This window comes from Pseudorca crassidens, chromosome 4 (genome assembly GCF_039906515.1).
Source record: "Pseudorca crassidens isolate mPseCra1 chromosome 4, mPseCra1.hap1, whole genome shotgun sequence".
Classification (NCBI taxonomy): Eukaryota; Metazoa; Chordata; class Mammalia; order Artiodactyla; family Delphinidae; genus Pseudorca; species Pseudorca crassidens.
In genome coordinates this window covers 27,773,177-27,797,257 of record NC_090299.1, presented here as the reverse complement: position 1 = coordinate 27,797,257, position 24,081 = coordinate 27,773,177, and the positions used below count along the sequence as shown (strand labels likewise).

General features: G+C 44.8%; 1 protein-coding gene and 1 long non-coding RNA gene across 6 annotated transcripts in view; one reads left to right on the top strand and one right to left on the bottom strand.

Annotated features, from left to right (window-relative positions):
* Positions 1-1,093: 1,093 nt before the first annotated feature.
* Positions 1,094-3,804, bottom strand: NEUROG2 (neurogenin 2). Its single transcript, XM_067735279.1, has 2 exons — positions 3,416-3,804; positions 1,094-3,039 (listed from the first exon to the last, which is right to left on the bottom strand). Exon 2 carries the CDS (start codon positions 3,036-3,038, stop codon positions 2,220-2,222), a length of 819 nt encoding a protein of 272 aa, XP_067591380.1. The 5' UTR covers position 3,039; positions 3,416-3,804; the 3' UTR covers positions 1,094-2,219.
* Positions 2,918-24,081, top strand: part of LOC137223477 (uncharacterized) — a 38,535-nt gene continuing 17,371 nt past the window's right edge. For all 5 annotated transcript variants that reach the window (XR_010942888.1, XR_010942889.1, XR_010942887.1 and 2 more), the window contains exons 1-3: positions 2,918-3,175; positions 14,746-14,892; positions 21,047-21,121. This is a non-coding gene — a long non-coding RNA (uncharacterized lncRNA). The remainder of the gene's footprint in view (positions 3,176-14,745; positions 14,893-21,046; positions 21,122-24,081) is intronic.

Here is a 24,081-nt window from a genome sequence, read left to right as displayed (position 1 = left end):
CCATGGCCGCTGAGCCTGCGCGTCCGGAGCCTGTGCTCCGCAATGGGAGAGGCCACAACAGTGAGCGGCCAGCGTACGGCGAAAAAAAAAAAAAAAAAAAGGAGTTATTGAGATATTAAACACTTAATATTTTCCATATAGATGGAGAGGAAGAGCAGTGTCAGATAGACGTCTCAGGAGAGTTATCATTGCTTTATGCAGAGGAGTGGAAGATTTGGCTCAAACTAGGAGCAGATATGAAGTTCTGCGGGTTGGGGAGACAGTGAACAACCAACATTTCTTTACTGACATGATCTTTTTTTAGTTTGTGTTGTCCTGGACACCCTTCCCTAAGGGGCTTAAACCTAGAATGTGGTCAACCTTCACTTGGTCATCTTTGACCCAAGGCCAAAGGTCACTGATTTCTGCTTTGGAGATTGAGGTACAAGTTACAGAGTTATGTACCCTGGAGATTAAGAAAACATCTTTGCTGTTTCTTTGAAGAAGTTGTGTAAACTATTTTAACAAAGATTGGATTGGCTAATATGAAATCAGCTTTCAATAATGAATTTATAAATACTCAGTTATGTCACAGATGTTAGAGCTGGAAGGGGCCCTTAGAGATCACTGTCCAATCCCTTTAGTTCACAGATGATAACTGAAGCTCAAAGAAGTGAAGTGTAAGAATCAAATTTCTACATACTCCACCAAGAAATTTCAACTTCACTGTTTTTTAAAATCAAGGTTTCTGAACATTGGCACTTATCATGGCTTAATTATCATTAATTAAAATAATTATTAATTATCAAAATAAAATTATCGTAAATTTCCCCCATTTTTTTACTAATCTTGTTTGCTCCAAAATTGATTTCTTAGAAACTAAGTTTTGTCTGTATTGAGAGTTATACTTTTATATCAATGTTAGTGTCTCGAATATAATTCAGCTTCCTGTGATTGCTTAGACCTTATGTGTCAGTGAAATCTCTACACAAACATTGACAAAAAAATACAAGTACTCTACTCAATTTGATATTGGGAGAATTTCAGAAAAATGCAACTCATTCTTCTAAAAGCCACATAAGCAAGAAAAAATTGTCATACAACACACAAAAACTATGAAAATTAGATATTTTATTTATAGTTTAATCATGAGAACAATTTTCTTGTTCTTCCAAGATGTAAATACATACTAGAATAAACTCTGTAGAATATACCAAAAATACATACTTTTCTCATGAAGTTTTTCTTTATAATAAATAGAAGGAAACACGTGTGTGGCTGATCCTGGCAATGCTCCGTGTCTGCTTAGGTTTTCAGCCTGTTGATTTATTTTTAATCTCTTGAAAGAATAGGGGAGTTCCTTCTCCCCTAAAAGGTCGAGATAAATAATACATGAAGCAATCCTCCCTCCTGATTTTTCCCTTTTCCTCCACATTTCTCCTTTTGATAGAGAGTTCAGCCTAAATTTCCACGCTTGCATTCAATCATTACAAAGCCTACAAATTATACAATGACTTCTAACCTGGCCCTCTAACAAAACAACTTTTTCCCCCTTATAAATCATAAGAGACAGATGGCAAAATGGAGAAGAAAAAGGAAAGAGAAGGGCGGGACAATAGGCATTGTGACGAATCTGGGAAACAGAACAAAGTGCACATCAGAGAGGGAAAGTTTGGTTTGACAGGTGAAATTCCCACAGCCCGCAGACAGCACTGGGAATAAAGCAGATGCCAGCCATTGCAAATCTGTGGATAATATTATTACCGGTAAAATCATTCAGATGCTAAGATACATTTCTTTCTACTCGACATTAACATCTCTACATAGAAGCAAAGGTGAAGAGATCACAGGAACCAGTTGCATTCCCTCTGGGAGATTCACACGCACTGCACCGAGAGAGGGGAGGAGCGTCAGTCCGCTCTGCAAACTCTTTCGACATGCCACCTTCATTTCTTCCCAGCATCTTTTTAGCCTTACGAAGTGCCCCCCAAACTCTACCATCCTCTTTGACAATAAGCTCCATCACACCAATAAATTAGAGAGCCCGTCTGAATGAAGGAAGCCCTTCGCCAAGGAAGGCAACAAACAACCCAGGAATCATAACGGCTACACCTGCTCTGAGTAGTGAGATCGTTTCTGGGGCATGGAAGCGGGGTCAGGAGAGGGGTGGGAGGAGGGCTTGAACGGGGACAGGAAAGGGTAGCCACTAAGGCCTGGCGTGGGTAGCAGAGATGGCGGCTCTAGAAACAGTCCCTGACTATGGGCAGGTGAGGTGCGTAGCGGTGCTTGTCGGGAGGTGGCGACTGCCAATAGTCCATGTCTGAACCCGCCGGGCTGGCAGGAGATAAAGTGCAGCTGTAGGGCGAGGTGGAGTTGGAGGAGGCGGAGGAAGACGGCGCGGGGCTGTTCGTGCAGCTCCACGTCGAGGCAGGCGAAGGGCTATCTCCGCTGTTGCTCAGGGCGGCACTAGAGCCTCCGGGGCTCAGCAAGACGGCCTCGGAGAAGAGCGCCCCCGGCAGGCCGCCGCCGCCGCCCCCGCAGTGGTCAGCCAGGCGCAGCGTCTCGGTGAGCGCCCATATGTAGTTATGGGCGAAACGCAGGGTCTCGATCTTGGTGAGCTTGGCGTCCTCGGGGAACGTGGGGAGCACCTCACGCAGCGCGTCCAGCGCCGCGTTGAGGTTGTGCATGCGGTTGCGCTCGCGGTTGTTGGCCTTCAATCTACGGGTCTTCTTGATGCGCTGCACCGTCTCGGCCGTCTTGGCGCCGCGAGAAACGGCCCGCGCCCTGGAGGGGCGCCGTTTGCACTCGTGCACCAGACCCAGCAGCCGCGCTGGCCGGCAGCCCTCGGCCCCTCCCGGCGAGCCAGCCCGCGCCCCGGCCCCGGCCCCGACCCCACGCTGCCGACGCGCCCCGCCCGACGCGCCCGGCTCCTCCTCTTCCTCCTCGTCGGCGCTGGAAGATAGCGGGGTCAGAGCCGCCGAGGCGGGGGAGGCCGAGCCGAGCAGCACCAGCACGTCCTCTTCCTCCTTCAACTCCAAGGTCTCAGATTTGACGAACATCCTGGAGAAGAGAGCAGAGAAGGAGAAAGAACCAAACGAGGCGTCAGTATAGAAGCAGAGGCATGTTCTTGGTGTCACCGGGATGTACTGCTGCGCGCACCCGAGAAGAACGCCTCGGAACGGCGCCAAGGAGGAAGGTAAATTGGGGAGGAAACCCCTCCAGTGCTCCCCAAGCTCAGGAGCGCCCCTGTTGTGACCCCGTCGCCAGCCAACTGAGTCCCGAACTCTACCGGCCGCCCTGACGGCTGTGTTCCCGCCCCGGAAAGGGCTGCGACCCCCGTGACAAAGATTCAGCGCGAGCGAAGGGCGTTCGGGCGTGGTGGGACGGAGTGCGGGAAACACCCTTCCAAGTTGGAAGCCGCCGCGCGGATACTTACTTGGTTCGCTCTCTAAATGTGCCTCGGCGTCGCTATTTGGCGTGTGCTGCGATTCTCCGAGCAGTCCGGAGCGCAGTGCTGCCCCTTCTGCTGCCTTGGAAGCAGCGAGACTGGCGCTACTGCGGCGCGGCTCCGCGGGGGACCTCTCCGTCGTGCGAGTTTGCCAAGAGCCCCGGCGGCCGCGGCGACCCGCCCGGGTCTCGTGTGTTGTGCTGGTGGTGCGTGTCTGTCTGTCAGTAAGTCCCCGGCCGTGCGGCTCCTGGCACGCGACTCCCAGGCACTCCAGTTAAAGCGAAGCTGCTTGTGGTTCAGTGGCTGCGTGTCTGGCACACGACTCTCCTTAAAACCCCTTATATACCACCAAGAAAACAATCAGATCTGCCCCCGGGGCCCCCATCTCCCCCCATCCGCGGCCGCCGCCGCCTCCTCCCCCTGTGTCAGCCCCCCTTCTCCCCCGCTTTTCCCTCCCCGGCTTACTCTTTTCATTGCATTATCATCATTCATTTCTTTCTCTTTCTTCACCCACTTCCCCCCTCCCCTGGCCCTGCCATCCATCCTCCTCCTCCCATCGCCCCCGCCTCTCTTCTCCCCCTTTATCTAATCAGCATAAAATGGTTCTAAAGCTCCTGCTGGAGCTCGAGGCTGCGGTCGGAGTGCTGAAGCGGTGGCGGCTGCACCGGCTCAAGCTGCGGCTGTTGTCGCCGCCGCTGCCCATTGTGATTGGTGGCTCGCGCTCGGCTGGAGCGTGCCGCTAATTTATTAATGAATGGAGGTCGCGAGGCGCAGCTGGCCAATCAGGGCGCCCGGGACTCCGGGAGGCCTGCGAGCCACGCGCACCGGAGCCCGCTCCCTTTCAGCGGCTCATTAGGGGCCAGGGCTCCGGGGGCCGGCGGGGAGACCAAGGCGACCGCCCCCGCCCGGGTCCTTGCGGCTGCACCCCACCCCCGCCCCGACGCGCGCGCGCGCACCGCACCGGGCGTTGCCCGGCCTCCTAGCTCCCGGACGTCGGGATCCGAGGAATTAGTTAATGGAGGTCAGAATCCTGGGGAAAGCAGTTAGCCCTTTGGTGATGCCGGACGTCTCTTGGCAAAGCTTCTTAGGAGCTGTATCAAATCGTAAACTATTTAAAAACGCTTTCATTTGGTTAAAGGAGGAATGGGATATGGATGACGAGCTGTGGGCACTCGGTGGGCAAGCGTGTTTAGGTTCCAGAAGGACTGACGTGGGAGGATGAAGAGAGAGGAGATTGGAGGATTCATAGGGGCGTCTCCTGCCAGGGCAGATAGAGTAGGGGAGCAGCTGATAGGCTTTTAGGGGATGCGAGAATAAAAGCACTCACATATGAGAACGAAAAGGGACCTCCTCATTTTACGTGTGACACACTGAGGCTCCGAGCACGGATATAGGTTTTTGGTTTGCTGGGGGTGGGGGGCGTTAGGGTTAACCCCAGTTTATGGCGGGGCGGGACAGCAAAGAGGCTTCCTGGGGGGGGGGGGTAGGGGGAAGAGCGGCCGACTCGCAGCTCCCTCGAGCGAATGGGCAGCGTTGACATCTCCATGACCTCTGCTCCGCGCTGGGGGGCGTTGTAGGGACATGGGGCCCGTCCTCCCGATTCTCCCGGCTTTTCAATAGGAAAAAAAGAGCTGGAGGGCTACTGGACCTCGAAGGGAACTTGTTCTGAATTGCTCAATAGCCCTCCCTGCGTCGTCCTCCTCCTCGCGCTCACGCCCACCCTCTTGTCGAAGTGGCTGACTTCTTAGAACCAGAGCCCCCAGAAGTGTGTGCTGGGCCGAGTGTTAGACGGTGCATGAGTAGCGGGGATGGATCTGGACTCCAGTAGATTGGAGAGGAGTCCCTTTTGCAAATTTAAGTTTCAGCAAGGCACAGTTGGAATGTTAGGATTTGAAAAGTGGCCGGAGAAAAAGGATATTGTCTGTGGTCTCGGTCTCATTCGAATTGTAGGAATTGGAAACAAGTTGTATTTCAGAGAAGGGGATGCTGGAAGTGTTTTGGAGTGGTTTCAATTTGTTTAATGTTTTCTGCAGGGAGATCATGAGCCGGCCTGGAAGGCACAAAGTAAAGAAAATGAAAATTAGAATCCCATGAAAGAGACTGTTATCCGCTGCAGCTACCCAACCTCTAGACTTCCTTCTGTCCTGAATTTATTTGAAAACTGCCATGATTTTCACCTTGCTGGTTGATATTTGTGCTTTGCGTCTCCTCCACTTTAAAAACAAACTCCCTAAATTTAAAAGAATTATTTCCCCAGTTCCCTCCTCAATCCTTTTAGAACAGATTAATTTCATAAGGCAGAAATGAAGATACTAAAAATGAAAGAAATGTTCAGTGTCTCCAGAATACAGCATTTGCCTCTCTCACACTTCTTTGGGTCTCTATCTCTGTATCATGAACCTGCAGAATAAGAACTTCATAAAAGAGTTTGACCAAGCAAAAGATGTGTCAGTAGTGAAAGGTAGCAGAAGTGCTTACCATGGTTGCATGCACACGTTAGCATTATTTTATAGGTGATGATCACTGATACCAAACAAGTAAATACTCTTTACAGTCCCCCTAAAAGAAAACCCTCTAATGTCTTGGCTAGCCAAGGTAAAAAATTGAAGGGACACATGGGAGTGGATGCAGGATTTTTGTGTTAATTTTAAAAGAAACAGAGGATGAGAAAGCTAGGTTCTGAGGAGATGATCAGACTGCTAAAAACAAATACTGGAATGATGGGAGATATTATGGAGTGTCAGTCTTTAGATATCTACATCTCATGGAAGGAGTTGCCCGCAAAGAAAGACAAACCAATAGGTTAATGTAATAGAAACAAAAGAAAGTTTACTTTAGCATCATAGAAACATGCTTCTTTGCACAGGTCTTAAATTTTTGGTTAAGCTAGGAAGTACTGCGTTGATTTTATGATAAAATATATTGGGGGGAAGAATAGAATCAGAATCCAGTTAAGTGGAGGACTACAGGAAGACCTGATTAGCTTTTATAACTCCAAACAAACACTGAGATCAAGCTGGTTCTAATGGTTAGGGCTAGTGAAAAACACAATGGATTTCTTTTTCTTTTCTTAATTAATTAATTTATTTGGCTGCATCGGGTCTTAGCTGTAGCACCCGGGCTCTTTGTTGTGGTGCGAGGGCTTCTCTCGAGTTGGTGGCGCGCAGGCTCCAGAGCGCTCGGGCTTGGTTGCCCCCGCGGCATGTGGGATCCTAGTTCCCCGACCAGGGATCGAACCTGTGTCCTCCTCATTGGAAGGCGGATTCTTAACCACTGGACCACCAGGGCAGCCCCACAGTGGATTTCTTTAGTTGATTTTTAACAGTATTTGGGTATCTGATCCCCCAGTTTTTATGTTCTCTCAAGACTTTATGTTTTTATGATGCACTGAAACGGTGAATGCTTTCCTTTGTCAAAATCCAAACTTTCTCTACTGTCTATAAGAAGTTAATAGTGCATATTTAAGTGTATCCTGTGCAGATATGTAGTAACAGTAAAGTATTATTATGATGAATTGCACATTTCTGATTCTGGAAATTTCCAGGAAAGGAAATTATTTTGAAAAAGAAAAAGTATGCCAAGAAACTAATATATTGTGTACATATTCACATGACATAAATCAGTCTCTAATCTATGTAAATCGAAAGATATCAGGGAGTTTATATAACTTTATTTTTAAAATAAGGGCTTCTTTGGATATATGCAGTGGTGTGTGTTAGATCACTGTGCAAAAGTACAGGCGTTTAAAAAAAAGTCACCCTCTATATTATCATGGAATTTTAAGAATTTTGGTTGTGTGTTTCCATTGTAACCTTCAAGAGAAACATCACTCTTGATAATATTTCTGGAAATATTTCCCACCATGAAGAGTATTGTTTTTTAAAAGAACGCCAAGAACAACTAACTTGCTAGTGCAATCCAGAAATCAGCCGTTCACACTCAGTTGCAAAATTTTATATGTTCAACATTTTGCTCGGTTTTGCTGAAAGAAAGCAATTTCGATTTGTACTCAGATTTGCAAAGACGTGACCGACGCCAAATATCCTTAGCTGGACTCTTCTTACACTCTTTTAACTTAAATAAATTCAAGAGGCACTTGTGTGGTCTAAAAGATTGTCCAGATGAAAGGAGGCTGAAATGTTATGCGAAGGGGGAGGGGAGCGCGTGATTAGTGTCAGGGAGTTTGGTGACCGAGAACTGCTCCTGTCCATTGCGTGAACTGTCCTAAAGGGTCAAGCTGTTCATCTTCAGCCCCGCTTTCAGTGTGCAGTCCTACTTTAAGGGAACAAAAGCTCAAAGCAGGCAGTTATCAAGAAATGGGAGCCCAATGATTTAAACTCATCCCCAAGCCTTAAAAAGAAAGGGGGACCGAGTGTGTGTAGGGAGAGAAAAGTGACGTAAGGGGAGGGAGAAGGGGGTGGAGACCTTTAGAAAGTCTTTGTTGTTTTTAAGAAGTTTGAACTTTGAGACGACCCAAAAGCCCCAAAGTTTAGGGTAGGTGTTGCTGTGGAGCCACAGGCTACATCCCCTCCACACTTCGACCTCACAAGTGGCCAGAGAGGACAAATGATCCCCACGCCCATACTCTTGCTGTTGCAGGTGAATGGGGCGAGGGCGGCGGCAGAGAAGGGCTCCTTTCCCAGAGCGTTGCAGGAGCAAAAGTTTGCCCGCCCATCAAGCCTGTCCCCCAATTCACAGTAAACCGCCCTGCCTGCAGGGGAAGGGAGGGTCTCTGCTCTGCTAAAAGGACCGGATGACGTATCTGCCAAGGGTGGCTTTGTAGCCTAAATCCTAGTCTGCCTGGTGAGCTCTCAGAAAGGCGGAAAGAGGGAGAGAAAAAGTTAGCCAGTCCTGAAGAGCTTTAGTTCTTCGCCGCAGGCTAGAAGCACAGTTTCCAGCGCCGAGGAGGCCCGAGTGGGAAAGATCAGCTCCCCTCCCCCTACCCCAGCAGAGGACTCCTCACCCTGTCAGAGTTCATTACCGATGATGGTGAGTGCTTGGGAGCCGGAGTGAGCTCGGAATTTTTGTCAGTCCCCTTCTGGGGAGCCAAGGAAGCCAAGAGCAATAACAGTGTAAACTCACGCCCCACCTTCTTACTGGACCCCTGTGCGGATTTCTCAGTCTCATCCTCGATTTTCCCTCGGATCCTGTCGGGGAGGATTTGTCAAATCTAGTCCTGCAGAGGTCCGAGCTAGAATGCTGCGCTGTCATTTCAGCGCGCCAGCCCCTCCCCCTTCCGTGTTTGGAGAGAGGCGGGAGAATCTACAAGAGGAGAAGAGAGGCAGAGAAGATCGTAACCCCTCCCCCGGGACCCGCATTCCGAGGCCTTTGCCCTGAACCCGCATAACGTGCTTTGGTGCCTCAAGTCAAACATTCAGGAAATCCAGCTTGACGCACAGGTCGTCTTGATGGCGGCGAAATCCGCCCGGCAGGTGCCGAAAGGCTCCCTTCCTTCTGCATCGACGCTACCCTCTCCCCACCCGCTCCGGAAAGGCAGCGCCCGGCAGGCCTCTCTTCGCTCCTTACGCGACCCGCTGCCCAAGCACCCCTCTTCTTTCCCACGAAGGAAAGAAATCACTGTAGGAGATGTTGCCAATCTCCGCCAGCTTTCTGATTGTTTTCCTCAGGTAAGGGGAAAAGAACAGCCGGCGCGTGAATGGGGGGGCTGGGGGCCCACTAGGGAGAGAAGCCCCCCACCCCTCTGTGCCTGCAAAAAGGGACATTGGCCATCCAGGGGAAAGTGCAAGAAAGAGAGCACTAATCGCTGAACCAGGAGACAAACACGATTACCAGCTCCGAGCCTTGAGTCAGAAAGTCTCATAGACTTTAAGATGTTAATCCCCAGCATAATCCTTCCTTTGGCGTGTAGGAATAGTGCAGCCACAAGAGTTGTTTTGTTATTTATATTGGCGTTTAATAAAACTCAGCCAGTGGTGAATGGGCTGCCCACTCTCCAATGGTAATTAATTCCCTATTTCAGTGACCCAATTGTCCTGGGACAGAGCGGTGGGCCCGTCCCGGTGCCCCGGTCCCTCTTTGTGCGGATACACGGCCCTCGTGCTTCAACAGCTATGGAAACTCATTCTTTTGATGTCATTCAAGGAGTTTTCCTTGGGCATCTTCTAAACTTCAAGGACCCTTTTCTTTCTCCGTTTCTTGAAAAGCAGTGCGAGCTTGACCACCTCTGTAGAATTTAATGATTTGGTGAAAGAACTCTTTGGGGTTTGTGTAAGGAGTTAGAAAGAGAGAATGGAAATTTGGCAGCCTGCTCCCTTGCACGGACAGTCCCGAACCTGGAAAACACAAAACTTATTCAAAGCAATGGATAAAGATCTGAAAGCCGATTTTCCCTCTCCTCTCCCCACTAAGGAAAAACATAACCTCCCAGAACTCTCTTCTGGAAATTGTTGTTTGTTGATGATATAGATTAAAAGGGTGAGGTGGGGTAAATAAGTTCGAATCTTTAGCAGAGAAAGTTCTTAAATCTGTTCCTTTGGGAAATAAGATATCATCCTTCTACGTTAGCGCATTCATTCAATCATCTCTCCCTTTTACCTTCAAAATGTACTTAATGAGCACCCAGTGTGTGCCAAGCACTGTACCAACCCCTGGGAACAATGCCATGCACAAGACAGACACCATTCCCACCCCCATAGAGCTTACATTCAAATAAGTAGACATAAAAATGAGAAAGTTACATGCCAGAAAACCGTGTGTCAGGAGAGGGCGAGGCTACCTTTTCTCTTCACGGATCCAAAAGGATACTTCGGGACGCAAACCATTCGGGGTCAACCCGCGTAGCTGATTTATTCATTTTATCATTCCCCCCGAATATTTCTGCAAGCGCCTGCTGTGTGCCGGGCGCCGTGCGAGGCGCGGAGTAGGCACCGCGAGCGAACCGGGCAGCTGCGGCCTGCTGGTCGTTGGTCCCAACCGCGCGACAACGCAGTCGCCGGTGTTACACTCCGCGGAGCCGCCGGGGCTCCAGGCCGGGAGGGGGCGGCCGCGGCGCGTCCAGCAGTTCTCCCTGCACAAGTAGCTCTTCTATGTCTTTATACGCACTTCCAAAAAAACTTCGCAAGTCACAGAAACAATTCAGAATTCAACTAAGAAAATACAGAGTGAACCATATGGCCTGGGTGGCTCGAGTCGGCTGCATTTTACTGCAGACAAAGAAGGGATTGAGAGTTGAAGGAAAGGAGAAAAAAACCAACTTTCCGGCTGATGAAGCTGTTGTCTGGAGGCAATGATCCCAAATCTGAAGGCTTTATTCCGGCTCCGACGGAGACGTGATATGTCATATGATTAGCATCTTTCATATTTACAAGAGTGGTATGGGCTGCCAGTCTTGAGAGAAAGGCGAGAGAAAGAAGGGGGCATATGCTGAAATGGATTTAGCATTTGAAAGAGAGAAAGGAGATCGGATAAATACACTTAAACGAGGATTTCGTTTTACTCCTGTTGAGTTCTAATGGATTGTTGATTGAGATTGTAGGGGCCTGGAACCGAGGTGTCAGCAGTAATTTAAAGAAGGCATTCAGCCTTCCAGCGCCTCTTTTCTCCATTTCCCCCTCTCACCCCTCCCACCCTCCCTCATTTACGCCTTCAAGCAGTACGGGGGCGGAGAAGGCTTTTAAAATAAAACACAAAACAAGGTCTTACGCTCGGGCGATAGCCGAGGGAGCCGGAGCGCGGATGGGTTTGGAGCAGGCGCCGGTACAGCCCGCCGCGGCCCGGGATCACGCGCCCTTCCTGCCGCACCTGAGCATTTTCAGGTTTCGCCTAAGGTCCCGGGCCGCTGGGCGCGCGGCGAGGTCCTGGCGCCCTCTGGCGGGGTCCGCGGACAAGCCCCCTGCCCGGCCCGCCAGCCGCAGACACCGCGTTGGGCTGGGCGTCGCTTCGCAGTCCCTCCCGGGACCGGCTCTGGGGCCTTCCCCTGCGGCTCCGGTTTCGAACGCAGGTACGGGGCCACCTGTAACCTTCAGGCTCAAAAGCGTCAGTGGTGTGCGCTTCGGAGCCGAAATAAACTGACCTATAAGACACCTCCTCCAGTGGTTCTGATGGCTGCCAAGTTTGAGAACGAGCGGGCCTCGGTCACAAGACTTTTGTTTTGAGGAGTTAGCTATTCAGCCGCTAGAAGAGACGCCAAGACTCAATCGTTTTGGGGAAAGACTTAGACTCCAGACTGTTAAAAGGACCTCGTATGCACTTAGCGGGTATATACTATGTCAGTAGAGATCTGTGATTCTCCTCACACCCAGAGCCACTTCCAGATTCATTCTCCAGAGTGCTTGTCGCTCCCCTGGTATTTTTTATTCTCTTCCGAATTGGTGCTTAATGCTCATTTTAGCTAGATGTCATGTCTGTAAAATGTTGGGGGAGGAGTCTAAGAGGCTCAATGTGCCAGTCGCCTTGGGCCTCATCCCCTGGATCCAGACGCCCGAATTCCTATTTCCGCTCTGCTTCATCTCTTTCTTGCTTAAATTTGCTTGTCCTTAACTTTGTCAGGGAAATTGTGCTTTCCCAAGTGTCAAAGGCAACTTAAGGACGTGTTATTTTAGCACTTTACCTGTGAATCTTTTAAGCTGTCCACATTTACCAACAGTAGAGACTAACTAATAATAAATATAATACTGCCACAGTAACAAAATGTCGTGCAGACTTTAAAATCATATTTTTGATGGATATTTAATTTTTTTCAAATTTGATATAATGCTTAGTATGACACCAATATGTAGATGATTTATACCTCTGAATGATTGGAGGGAAATAGAAACACAGACATCCAGGAGAGAAAAATATTCATAGTACTTATCTTTTTGTTATTGGTAATTTAAATTTTCTTTTTTGTGTTTTCCAAGTAAATTTTGGAACATTTATAGTCAGAAATTGTTATGTAAAAAAAAAATGGCCTTCTGGAAATGCCTTTGTCTTTTTTAGTCTTCATTAAAGATTGGGAGTAAATTTCAGATCAGAGATGTCTGAAGTGGGGTGAGTTATATCATAAACCTTGCTCACAGTTAAAATTAAGGCCCCAGGAGCTGGACCATTTGTGTTGACATGGGATACTATAACTTAAAAACGAACATTTAATTATAATGGAAACGTTGTAAAGAAGAGAAACATTCAGTGCTAATTTTTTAATTTAATTTTTGTCAAATCACAATTCCTGGGATTGGACAGAGAAAGAAAAGCTCCTCAGTGCTATTATTTTCTCTTTTCTGGGTAAATCACATCTAATTTTCCCGGAGGTGTGAGATCACATCCCAGGAACTGGATGGATTTTTTTTTTTAATTATTTATTTTATTTTTGTCTGCCTTGGGTCTTCGTTGCTGCGCACTGGCTTTTCTCTAGTTGTGGTGAGCCGGGGCTACTCTTCATTGCGGTGCATGGGCTCCTCACTGCGGTGGCTTCTCTTGTTGCGGAGCACGGGCTCTAGGCGCACGGGCTTCAGTAGTTGTGGCGCACAGGCTCAGTAGTTGTGGCACACGGGCTTAGTTGCTCCGCAGCATGTGGGATCTTCCCGGACCAGGGCTCGAACCTGTGTCCCCTGCGTTGGCAGGCAGATTCTTAACCACTGCGCCACCAGGGAAGCCCGACTTCATGGATTTTTAAAGAAAGATTTTTTTACCAATGTCTTAAGGTCATATATTTCCTTATTTAATAATATTTGGTAATAGGAAATTATTTATGTCTAACCTTTCTTAAACGCGTTTCTTGACCACTCCTCAGTAGTGATTACAAACTTTCCTTCTCTGTCATTCTGTGCTTGAAAATATAGCATCTGATGCTTCTATTTTAAAAATAATCAGGATCCAGAAAATGTTTAGTTCTGAGTTTTGCTTTCCTATGCTTTTGGCTTTCTCTGTTGACAGAAGCCAACTTTACACTGAAGGAGGCTGCTGTGGGTTTCTGTTTAACTCTGCCTGTTTATAGCACGAATCACCACACTGAAACTATGTTGTATTATTGTCAGTGCATGAGGCAGCAGGACTCAGAATAAGAGAAAGGAAAGGATTTACAAGAGGATAATGGCATGCTTCTAAGCAAATTCTTTTTTCTCCAGGGTTTTTATTTTTGAGGATTTGAGAGTTCATTTTCTCTTGAAGGAAAAGAAAGAATAATCTCACAGTACAATATTGTACAGAAAAATCAATATATTTTCAGGGTAAACGTTTACTAAGAAATTCTGAAAACATAAAACAGGCTAGAATTAAAAACTAAAACTTCATGTCAATATTAACTCAAATTTGAACTCCTGTTAATGCCTTAAATAGAACATAGCTTTTCCCTTCCTTTTTAAAAATTTCCCAGCTGTGGAGAATCTAATGTGCCACTAAAAATGAGAGGAAAGTACAGTTTTATTATTTTCATGAATCTAGTGACCTCTACTCTTATACTACAAATTATTTGAGTTACACTGGATTTGAGACCAACACTATTTCTCAGAAAATGAGTCATTGGAGGTTTAAGGACTTTTTTGGGGCTTTGTGCGTTGTTCCTTAGGGTAAATTGCTGGCCACTCCCAAAGAATCACATGGTATTTTGGTTTTTTTCTCTGAATCTTCCTTTGGTCCTCAGTCTCATGAAATTGGCATCAACAATGCTTACTTTTCCCCGGAGCTGGTGCTTGGAAACAATTCCTTTATTCAGAATAAGCTAATTATGAAGTAGCGTCTTATTAAAATAGCAGCCCTTTCCTTTCTTCTTATCCCAAAAGCTCAAAGTGTTTTTCTTTTCCGCACAAAATAGGGGTGAAATAAAATATACCACACAGAATTTTAAAATAATAGATAAAAACATATGCATACAGTCCAATAAGAAGTCAGTAATACATTCCTTTGTTCCCAGCATTTGGCCGAGAAAGAACACCCTGTTGGTGATTTCAAGTCATAATTTGTGGGCAACTGGAAATTCTAACTCAATACTTAAGAAGAAATAAATCTGTATCTATAGAACACAGAGTGAATTTAATCATTGTAGGGGAGCTAAGTCAGAATTTAGGTCAACAAGACATTCATAGGAATGAGGACCATCACTTTTTTCACTTCCTCCTCTTAATTAATTAATATTGATTGGATGGTACATAGTTCATGGCTGTGCTAAGGCTGAGCAGATCAATATCAGCGCTCTTGACAAAACTGTCTTTTTTTTTTTTTTTTGGCCGCACTGCCCGGCTTGCAGGATCTTAGTTCCCTGGCAGTTAAAGCACTGAGTCTTAACCACTGGACCACCCAGGGAATTCCCAAAACTGTCTTTTACAGGAATGATTTCTTTTGCAGTTTTTCCTTCATTTAGTCTTTCTCTATACTTTTAGGTTGCAGTGAGTGGCCAAGGAGGCAGCGTTTTCTGGAGTGCTTTCTCATAGGCTTATCTGTGGCTGACACCTGATGAAAACTGAGGAAGTAGGAACTACCTCTTGTGGAGGGGAAGCAGACCTACAGTGGGCCAGGCCCTGTACCAGGTAGGAATTTTCAATATATTATTTTGCTTAGTCTTCACACAAATCCCAAGGAGAGCATTGTTGCCATTACCATCTTCACACATGAGGAAACTATTGCCCAAGGTCACGTGTTGGCTAAAGGTCAGGATCCCGACTGCTGTCTAGACCTGTCACACTGTGTACAAAGACCTGACAATTCCAGGTCTGTGCACCTTCTTTGAGTAATATGTTGATCCTTCTGTAAAGGAAAAGATTCTCTGTGTTCCCCTCAGTGTAGACCATGGCTATTGTTATGATGTTATTTAAAGATCTATAAACATAAATCTTGGTGTACATTTCTTATGTTTATATCTCTTATGAAACCATGGAAACCAACAAATTTACTAATTAAATATAAGCACAACTGTAAAAGCAATTCCATCCAAATCAATGTTAGTTTGATGTGATAGATTTTATATTTTTTCCCCTAAGGACCTCACAATACAAATTTTATACAGCCTGCCACTGTGAGGTTTCAAGTCTGGGTGCCTTTTGTATCACATCAGTATTATACGATGAGGCCCACCACTTTTCTCTTTTAGATGTATTGAGAAATCTTAGGACAGTGTTATTTGGTTGTCATTAAGTGTCTACAAATAATGTATACACAGAGGGTTTTTTAGGGAAGGGGAAATACTCGTATGATTTTTTTTTTCTTTTACTATATATATATATATTTTTATTTTTGGCTGTGTTGGGTCATCGTTGCTGCGCACGGACTTTCTCTAGTTGCGGCGAGCAGGGGCTACTCTTCGTTGTGGTGCGCGAGCTTCTCATTGTGGTGGCTTCCCTTGTTGCGAAGCACGGGCTCTAGGCATGCAGACTTCAGCAGTTGCGGCACACAGGCTCAGTAGTTGTGGCTCGCGAGCTTTAGAGTGCAGGCTCAGTAGTTGTGACTCACGGGCTTAGTTGCTCCGCAGCATGTAGGATCTTCCTGGACCAGGGCTCGAACCCGTGTCCCCTGCATTGGCAGGCAGATTCTTAACCACTGCGCCACCAGGGAAGTCCCTCTGTGTAATATTATAATGATGGCTATATGTCATTATACATTTGTCCAAACCCATAGAATTAGAATGTACAACACCAAGAGTGAACCCTAAGGTAAACTTTAGACTTTGGGTGATTATGATGTGTCAATGTAGGTTCATCCTTGGTTAAAAAAAAAAATGTACCATTCTGATGAGTGATGTTGATAATGGAGAGGCTGTGCGTGTGTGGGAGCAGAAGGTATCTGGGAAATCTCTGTACCTCCTTCTCAATTTTGCTGTAAACCTAAGTGCTCTAAAAAAATAAAGTCCTTTCAAAAAAAAAAAAGATAAATTCAAAGGAGTCTCCCAGAGTATAGAAAAAAAAGTCAAAGATTAAACAACAGTAAGGAAAAGATATTGATATTTGTCAGTCCAGGAGTCCATCATCTGACCAGTAGGAGTTTCAGAGAGGATAGAGAAAATAGAGAAGATGAAAGTATCTGAGAGGTGAAGAACTGGTGAACAGATTTAAAACAACGACAAAATTCATACAAGAGAATATGACTCAGCATTAGAAGGAATGAACTGCTGAGACATGTAATTACATGGATATACCTGAAAACATGCTGAGTAAAAGGACTTGAAAGAGTAGATACTGTATGGTTTGAATTACATGAAGTTTTAAGTCAGGTCAAACTGATCTGTGGTGACAGAGTGGATTAGTGGTTACCTTGGGTGGAGGGATGGATTGAATTAGTGGGATTTTTGCATGTTTGAAAAATCGTTCTGGTGGGAAGAGTGACTGGAGGCAGTGAGTTGAAGAGCTTATTAGGGACGTATAACTTCTGGGCCTGTGGGACCTGTGAGATCAGTTATCATAAATGTGCTGTGGCACTAATCTGCACATTAGTATACTTTTCCCTAGAGCACCAGCAGCCCAGGTGTAAGAAAATGGAAAAGGATGTTTAGACTAATCCGTGGAAAAACGTGTAGCAGAGAGGCAATGCACCAAGGCAGCTGAGAATGGTTCAAAATAATGGTGACAGGAGGAGATAAAAGGCAGCTGATAGAATAGCAAGGAGTCAGGAGATACGAGATCATGATGGGGCTGGAAAGTATGTGTAGGGGAAGTGAGGGGGAGAGGCTGTGGTCAGTGGCGTGCTGGAGTAATCTAGGGGCTGACAAATCCCAGGCAATTCTTTAAAAGTCTAGACAACATGGAATGAACTCTAAGATGCGCTGTTTAGTGAAAAAGACCAGATACAGGAAGATGTGTATAGTAGGCTACCAGGTAAAAGGGGAGACCATTTATATGTATGTACTTGCATGTTAGTGAACTATTTCTGGAAGGAAATATAAGAACCTTATAATATCAGTTGACTCTGGGGAGGAGAGCTAGGTAGCTCGGGGACACAGGAGGGAAGGAGGCTTTTCGCTCTCTTCCCTTCTTCTCCTCTTGAATATTGACCCATGTGTGTGTTATTATCTATTAAAAATATATAAATAAAATTTTAAAAACAAGGAAAAAGAAAATAGATGTGAGATAATGAATAAAAACAGAACGCAAAGTGAGGTATTCATGCTTCACATATAAAGGTATGCTTCAAATATATATATGCTTAGGCACATATGTGAACCAGTACTAGATGGTAAGAGAAACAAGCCCTATTTGATTTGTTTATTTATTTATTTATTTATTAGCCGCGTGGCATGTGTGATCTTAGTTCCCTGACGGGGATCGAACCTGTGCCCCCTGCAGTGGAAGCACAGGGTCTCAACCACTGGACCACCAGGGAAGTCCCTGATTTGTTTTAGAATATAGATGAGGGCCTCCCTGGTGGCCCAGTTGTTGAGAGTCCGCCTGCCGATGCAGGGGACACGGGTTCGTGCCCCGGTCTGGGAAGATCCCACATGCCGCGGAGCGGCTGGGCCCGTGAGCCATGGCCGCTGAGCCTGCGCGTCCAGAGCCTGTGCCCCGCAACGGGAGAGGCCACAACAGTGAGAGGCCTGTGTACCGCAAAAAAAAAAAAAAAAAGAATATAGACGAAAATGCTTAAAAAGAAGGCAATCAAAAAAGAAAAAAAAAAGCAGATCACTGGATATTCTAGATTATATTATCTAATGGCTAAACACTTAGCACCTACTATGCTGGTGCTGGTCCCAAATTATTAATGCAAAATATGATTCTGAAGAGCCATTGGCACTAAAGTTATTCATGTAGCTTCTTCACAATATATTGTCTATTTTGTTCTTGGTCCTTTATATTCAGTCAGCTTGCTTAGAGTATGCCAGCACATAAAAGCAAGTCTCGGACTTCCCTGGTGGCGCAGTGGTTAAGAATCCGCCTGCCAATGCAGGGGACGTGGGTTCAAGCCCCGGTCCAAGAAGATCCCACATGCCGCAGAGCAACTAAGCCCGTGCGCCACAACTACTGAGCCCACGTGCCACAACTACTGAAGCCCGCGCCTCGAGCCCATGCTCCGCAACAAGAGAAGCCACCGCAATGAGAAGCCTGCGCACCTCAACAAAGAGTAGCCCCCGCTCGCCGCAACTAGAGAAAGCCCGGGCGCAACAACGAAGACCCAACGCAGCCGAAAATAAATAAATTAATTAATTAAAAAAAAGAAAAGATTGACTTTGTGGCAATAATTAAAAAATAAAAAGCAAGTCTCATACAACATCTAGACTGAGCAATTACACTTTGCCTGTTGCCCTGATCCTGTACTCATGTGATGTCACCATGCGGGTTGAGAAGGTTATTATCCATTCAAAACACTAGATAAGGCCTGTGAGACCTAAAAGAAGTCACAGATGATCTGATTTTACACCCACATCCCCTCCCACACACACCATCTGTGCTGAAAGACCTAGGATCTTTTCATGCCTCAGAATTTGTCAACCATGTGTCTTCCTCACCGTGCACATCCATCCCTCGTTTACTTCTCACTGCCTTACGTGGTCCTCAAAGGTCTGGTCTCTGCCTCACAACCCAAAGCCTGAAAGCCTGACATTAACTCTAGAGATAAGGAACCTGAGGATGTAGAGGACAATGTATCTGAGCTCCCAGAGCATCATGGCCATGTTGGTTCTTGTTTCATTTAGAAGTGTACATTCCAAAAGAATGGCCAAAGAAGCCCAATTTTCTTACCTCAAGAATTCCACCAAGTTTCTCCATCAGGGAGAGCTTTAGCTTGCCCCATGTAGGGGTAGAGTGATATGTAACTAGTTCACCTATACTCCACGCCTGGGCTGAGAAATACACTGCACATGTCTTCCAGACTGAACCAGACTGCTCTCCATTTACACAGGACCAGCCACAGAGTAGATGCTCAATGAATGCACTGACTTCAATGAAACCAAAGAATCTATTCCAAGAAGCCACAGATCCATCATCATTCAGCCACTAAAATCAATGTACTGGAAGTTTTTGTTTTAAAAGAAGCAATAGGTACCTTAAAACTTTCACTTAGGAAGTCTCCTTTACTAATTTTTTTTTTTTTTTTTTTGCGGTACGCGGGCCTCTCACTGTTGTGGCCTCTCCCGTTGCGGGGCACAGGCTCCGGACGCGCAGGCTCAGCGGCCATGGCTCACGGGCCTAGGTGCTCCGCGGCATGTGGGATCTTCCTGGACCGGGGCACGAACCCGCGTCCCCTGCATCGGCAGGCGGACTCTCAACCACTGCGCCACCAGGGAAGCCCCCCTTTACTAATTTTTTAACCTGAAAGTTGACTGCTTCCTGATTTTTCACACACACACACACACACACACACACACACACACACCCCCCTTCATTTACTGTATTATCAAGATCAGATTTGCCCAATTAGAAAGTAGCGTAGTAAGGAATATCTATAATCAAGAGACGAACAAGAGTTTTTTAAAAAAATCAACCTAACTAGTGTTTCAGGATGAAAGGAACTCAGGGGCTTGCAGAGATACTTGGATTGTATTTTTCCTTTACTTTATAATCAAATCATGCTAATATAAACCAGAAACATAACTTGAATTAAACATACATTTCACTCATGACTAATTACAAAGCAGGCATTTCAAATCAGTGTTGAGCTAATGCTTTTAGAACAATTATTTAATTTTCAGCGTCCAATATCTGTCAAGTAAATCACCAATTTCCGTTTCATTCTTATTTAATATAAAAAGAATCAAATTAGTATAAAGCTATTTCACAGCTGTCTTTAAATTAAACCATAATCAAGAGCATGCAGCATTTGAGGCTTGCTTTGGCATCTCCAAATCAAACATTCTTTTTGTTCAGATATTAAAGAACAATACCAATAGTTATGTTTTGTTTTGAAGTTTTAAGCCAGGCTTCGTAATCTCAGATTTTAACTTGTGATTTTTCACAAGTAACTCAAATATTGAAATGTATGTTTCTTTTTTTTTTTTTTTTCCTTTTGCGGTACGCAGGCCTCTCACTGTTGTGGCCTCTCCCGTTGCAGAGCACAAGCTCCGGACGCGCAGGCTCAGTGGCCATGGCTCACGGGCCCAGCCACTCTGTGGCATGTGGTATCTTCCCAGACCGGGGCACGAATCCGTGTCCCCTGCATCGGCAGGCGGACTCTCAACCACTGCGCCACCAGGGAAGCCTGAAATGTATGTTTCTAAGGACAGGGGTTGGCTGCAGAGTGGAGCAGAGTATGCAACATAATTATTAATTTTTAACTGACTTTTGATAATAAGAACAGAATCACCAGCTCAGCTATTACTACATTTTTGTTAATAATCAGTTTTTCTTGCATTAAGTCTAAACAGATCTTCTAGTAGCAAATGTAGACCTTCAAGACCTTCAAAGAAAAATCAACAATCCCATTTTCTAGCAAAATTTATTTAGCAGGAAGGTATAGATTTTTCAAACAAATAAATTGTTAATATTTTGCATAATAAATTAACCAAGTTAAATTATCAGGAAATGAGCCTGTTTGGTTCGGTCAAAGACGATTTTTGGTTTTAGTGTCTTTCACTGCTTGATAAAGTGAAGTGACTTACCACGCAGGCAGTGCAGTGGAGCAGAAAAGACTCCATGGATTAGTCTGGGTTCCAGCCCTGCCTGTATCCTGCCTTGTATGGTAGATTAGATGGATCACTTCAGTTTCTCTGACTGTTGGCTTCATCATTTATAAAACGGGGAAAATACCTGTTCTCCTCCCTAGGGATCATTGTGATGTTTGTGAAAGAATCTTGGAAGAAACCTCACACACATAACCTGTGTAAAGCAAAGGCAATTGGTGAGTGGATTAAAGCCTAGAAATTTCATTGTTTCATTATGTGATGCCTAAACTAACAGACCTTTTTTATAAATAAAAATCTAGAGAACATTCTTATTTAATTCTATCACTTACTGAGCACAAGATGGGAAACATTGTTTTAATGTTATTTCTATCTGGGGACTTCCCTGGTGGTCCAGTGGTTGGGACTCTGTGCTTTCACTGCAGGGGGCACGGGTTCGATCTCTGGTTGGGGAACTAGGATCCTGCATGCCAAGCAGCGTGGCCAAAATTATATATATATTATTGCTATCTGTAGATATATGAGGGCTCTAGCTGTAAAACTGGCCTGCTACTTTGAGTATATTGTAAAATGATGAGAAATTTTAATATTTGTTGTTTATTGAATGGGATACTCCTTAAAGTTCAATTTGTGTCTATCTAACCTTGGTATTTGAGATGAAAAAGATGAAGCAGGCATTAGTCTGGATTTGGGAGATTTTTCTTTATCAAGAATTGTTATGGCCCTTTTCTTCTTGAAAATAGAAATTAAGGCCCTACTAATATTCAGGGTTCAGACAGTATGTTTTTGCTCAGAATAGATCATGAACCAAAAACAACTCTACAGTGGTCAACACCACCCAATCAGAAGAATGTTTTGATTTATTAAATTAATCTTTGAGAAAGTCAGTAGATTCCCCAGCTCCTCTTACTGAGTGAGTTTTTGAAGGAAATAAAGAAGTGAGAGCTAACTGTCCCTCACCCCATTTCTGTTGTAACAGCCTTGGGGAGAAGGAATGCATGAAGCTTGCTTGTGCTCTGATGCGTAGGAGCTAGGGCAAGAACACTGTGTAGGCTCTGACCCCTGCTTGTTCACCAGACCTGCTGCACCAGACAGTACACCCTGGGATGGTGCTCTGTGAGCCAATGCAGATAGTCTCTCTCCAGCCTAGGAAAGATGAGAACCAGAGAAAAAGACACCAACACCGTATCCACTGTAAGTCATGTCCACCCAGAGGGAAAGAAAGCCTAAACTGCGAATCTCCACCCTGGGCTGAGGGAAGCAAAAGAAGATAGACTGAGCCATTTCCATCTCTTCCCGTTTTTTCTCTCACACGACTATTACTTCTTTTTCTTTTCTAAAGTGCCTTGTGTAAAGGACTGCTTAATATGGTAAATTATGCAGGTGGGCTAGAAAAAAGAGAAAAAGTTGGCCCAGAAGCAATTCTGCAACACTAATGTTTTCTGTTAATTAGGTTTTAGAACTCTGTTAACTTTAATATACTGTAAATTATACAGATATATGCAACCCCATGTTCACTGAAGCATTACTTAAAATAACCAAGATATGGAAACAACCTAAGTGTCCATCAGTGGATGAGTGGATAAAGAAATTGTGGTATACACTCAGCCCTCTAATCCACAAGTTCTGCATCCACAAATTCAACCAAACACAGATCAAAAATATTTGAAAAAAAATTCTAGAAAGTTCCAAAAAGCAAAACTTGAATTCGCCTCACTCCGGCAACTATTTACATACATAGCATTTACATTGTACTAGGTATTATAAGTGAACTAGAGATTATCTAAAGTTTATGGGAAGTAAATCATAACTACATTGAGGCATCTCCTCACACCGATCAGAATGGCCATCATCCAAAAATCTACAAACAGTAAATTCTGGAGAGGGTGTGGAGAAAAGGAAACCCTTCTACATTGTAGGTGGGAAATTGGTACAACCACTATGGAGGTTCCTTAAAAAACTAAAAATAGAGCTACCATATGATCCTACAATGCCTTTCTCTGGGCATATACCCAGAGAAACCCGTAATTCAAAAAGATACATGCACCTCAATGTTCATAGCAGCACTATTTACAAAAGCCAGGACATGGAAGCAACCTATATGTCCATCAACAGACGAATGGCTAAAGAAGATGTGGTACATATATACAATGGAATATTACTCAGCCGTAAAAAAGAATTAAGTAATGACATTTGCAGCAACGTGGATGGACCTAGAGATTGTCATACTGAGTGAAGTAAGTCAGAAAAGGACAAATATCATATCACTTATATGTGAAATCGAAAAAAATGGTACAAATGAACTTATTTACAAAACAGAAATAGAGTCACCACAGTCTTATGGTTACCAGTGGGGAAAAGGCAGAGGGATAAATTGGGAGATTGGGATTGGCATATACACGTTACTGTATATAAAATAGACAACTAATAAGGACCTACTGTATAGCACAGGGAACTCTACTCAATACTCCATAATGACATGGGAAAAGAATCTTTAAAAGAGCTGATATATGTATATATATAACTGATTCACTTTGCTATACAGCAGAAGGTAACACAACGTTGAAATCAACTATACTCCAATAAAAATTTTAAAAAAGAATTAAACACAAATCTCTGGCAGAGGCAAGGTTATCGCATTGTAGTGTTGAATAAAATTATTTAAAAAATAAAGTATATGATAGGAGGTACGTAGGTTATATGCAGCACTACACAATTTTATAGAAGAGACTTGAGCATCCATGGATGTGTTATCCAATGGGAGTTTTGGAACCAGTCTCCCTCGGATACCAATACACGGACTGTGTATATACAATGGAATATTATTCAGCCATTAAAAAAAGGAAATCTTGCCATTTACGACAACATCAATGAACCCTGAGGACATTATGCTAACTGAAATAAGTCAGACAGAGAAAGACAAATACCATATTGTCTCTCTTATACGTGGAATCTAAAAAACAAAAACAACAAAGCAAAAAATCTCATAGAACAGAGAACAGATCAGTGTTGAGATGGGGGGGCTGGGGTGGGAGAAATGGGTGAAGGGGGTCAAAAGGTAAAAAAAAAAAATGGAATGTCAACTTATCAAAAAAAAATATTGCCATTAAGGAAAAAAATATATATACTATAAATTAGAGAAAAATTTAGGTAGGTAATGATAAGATATAGCTACCCC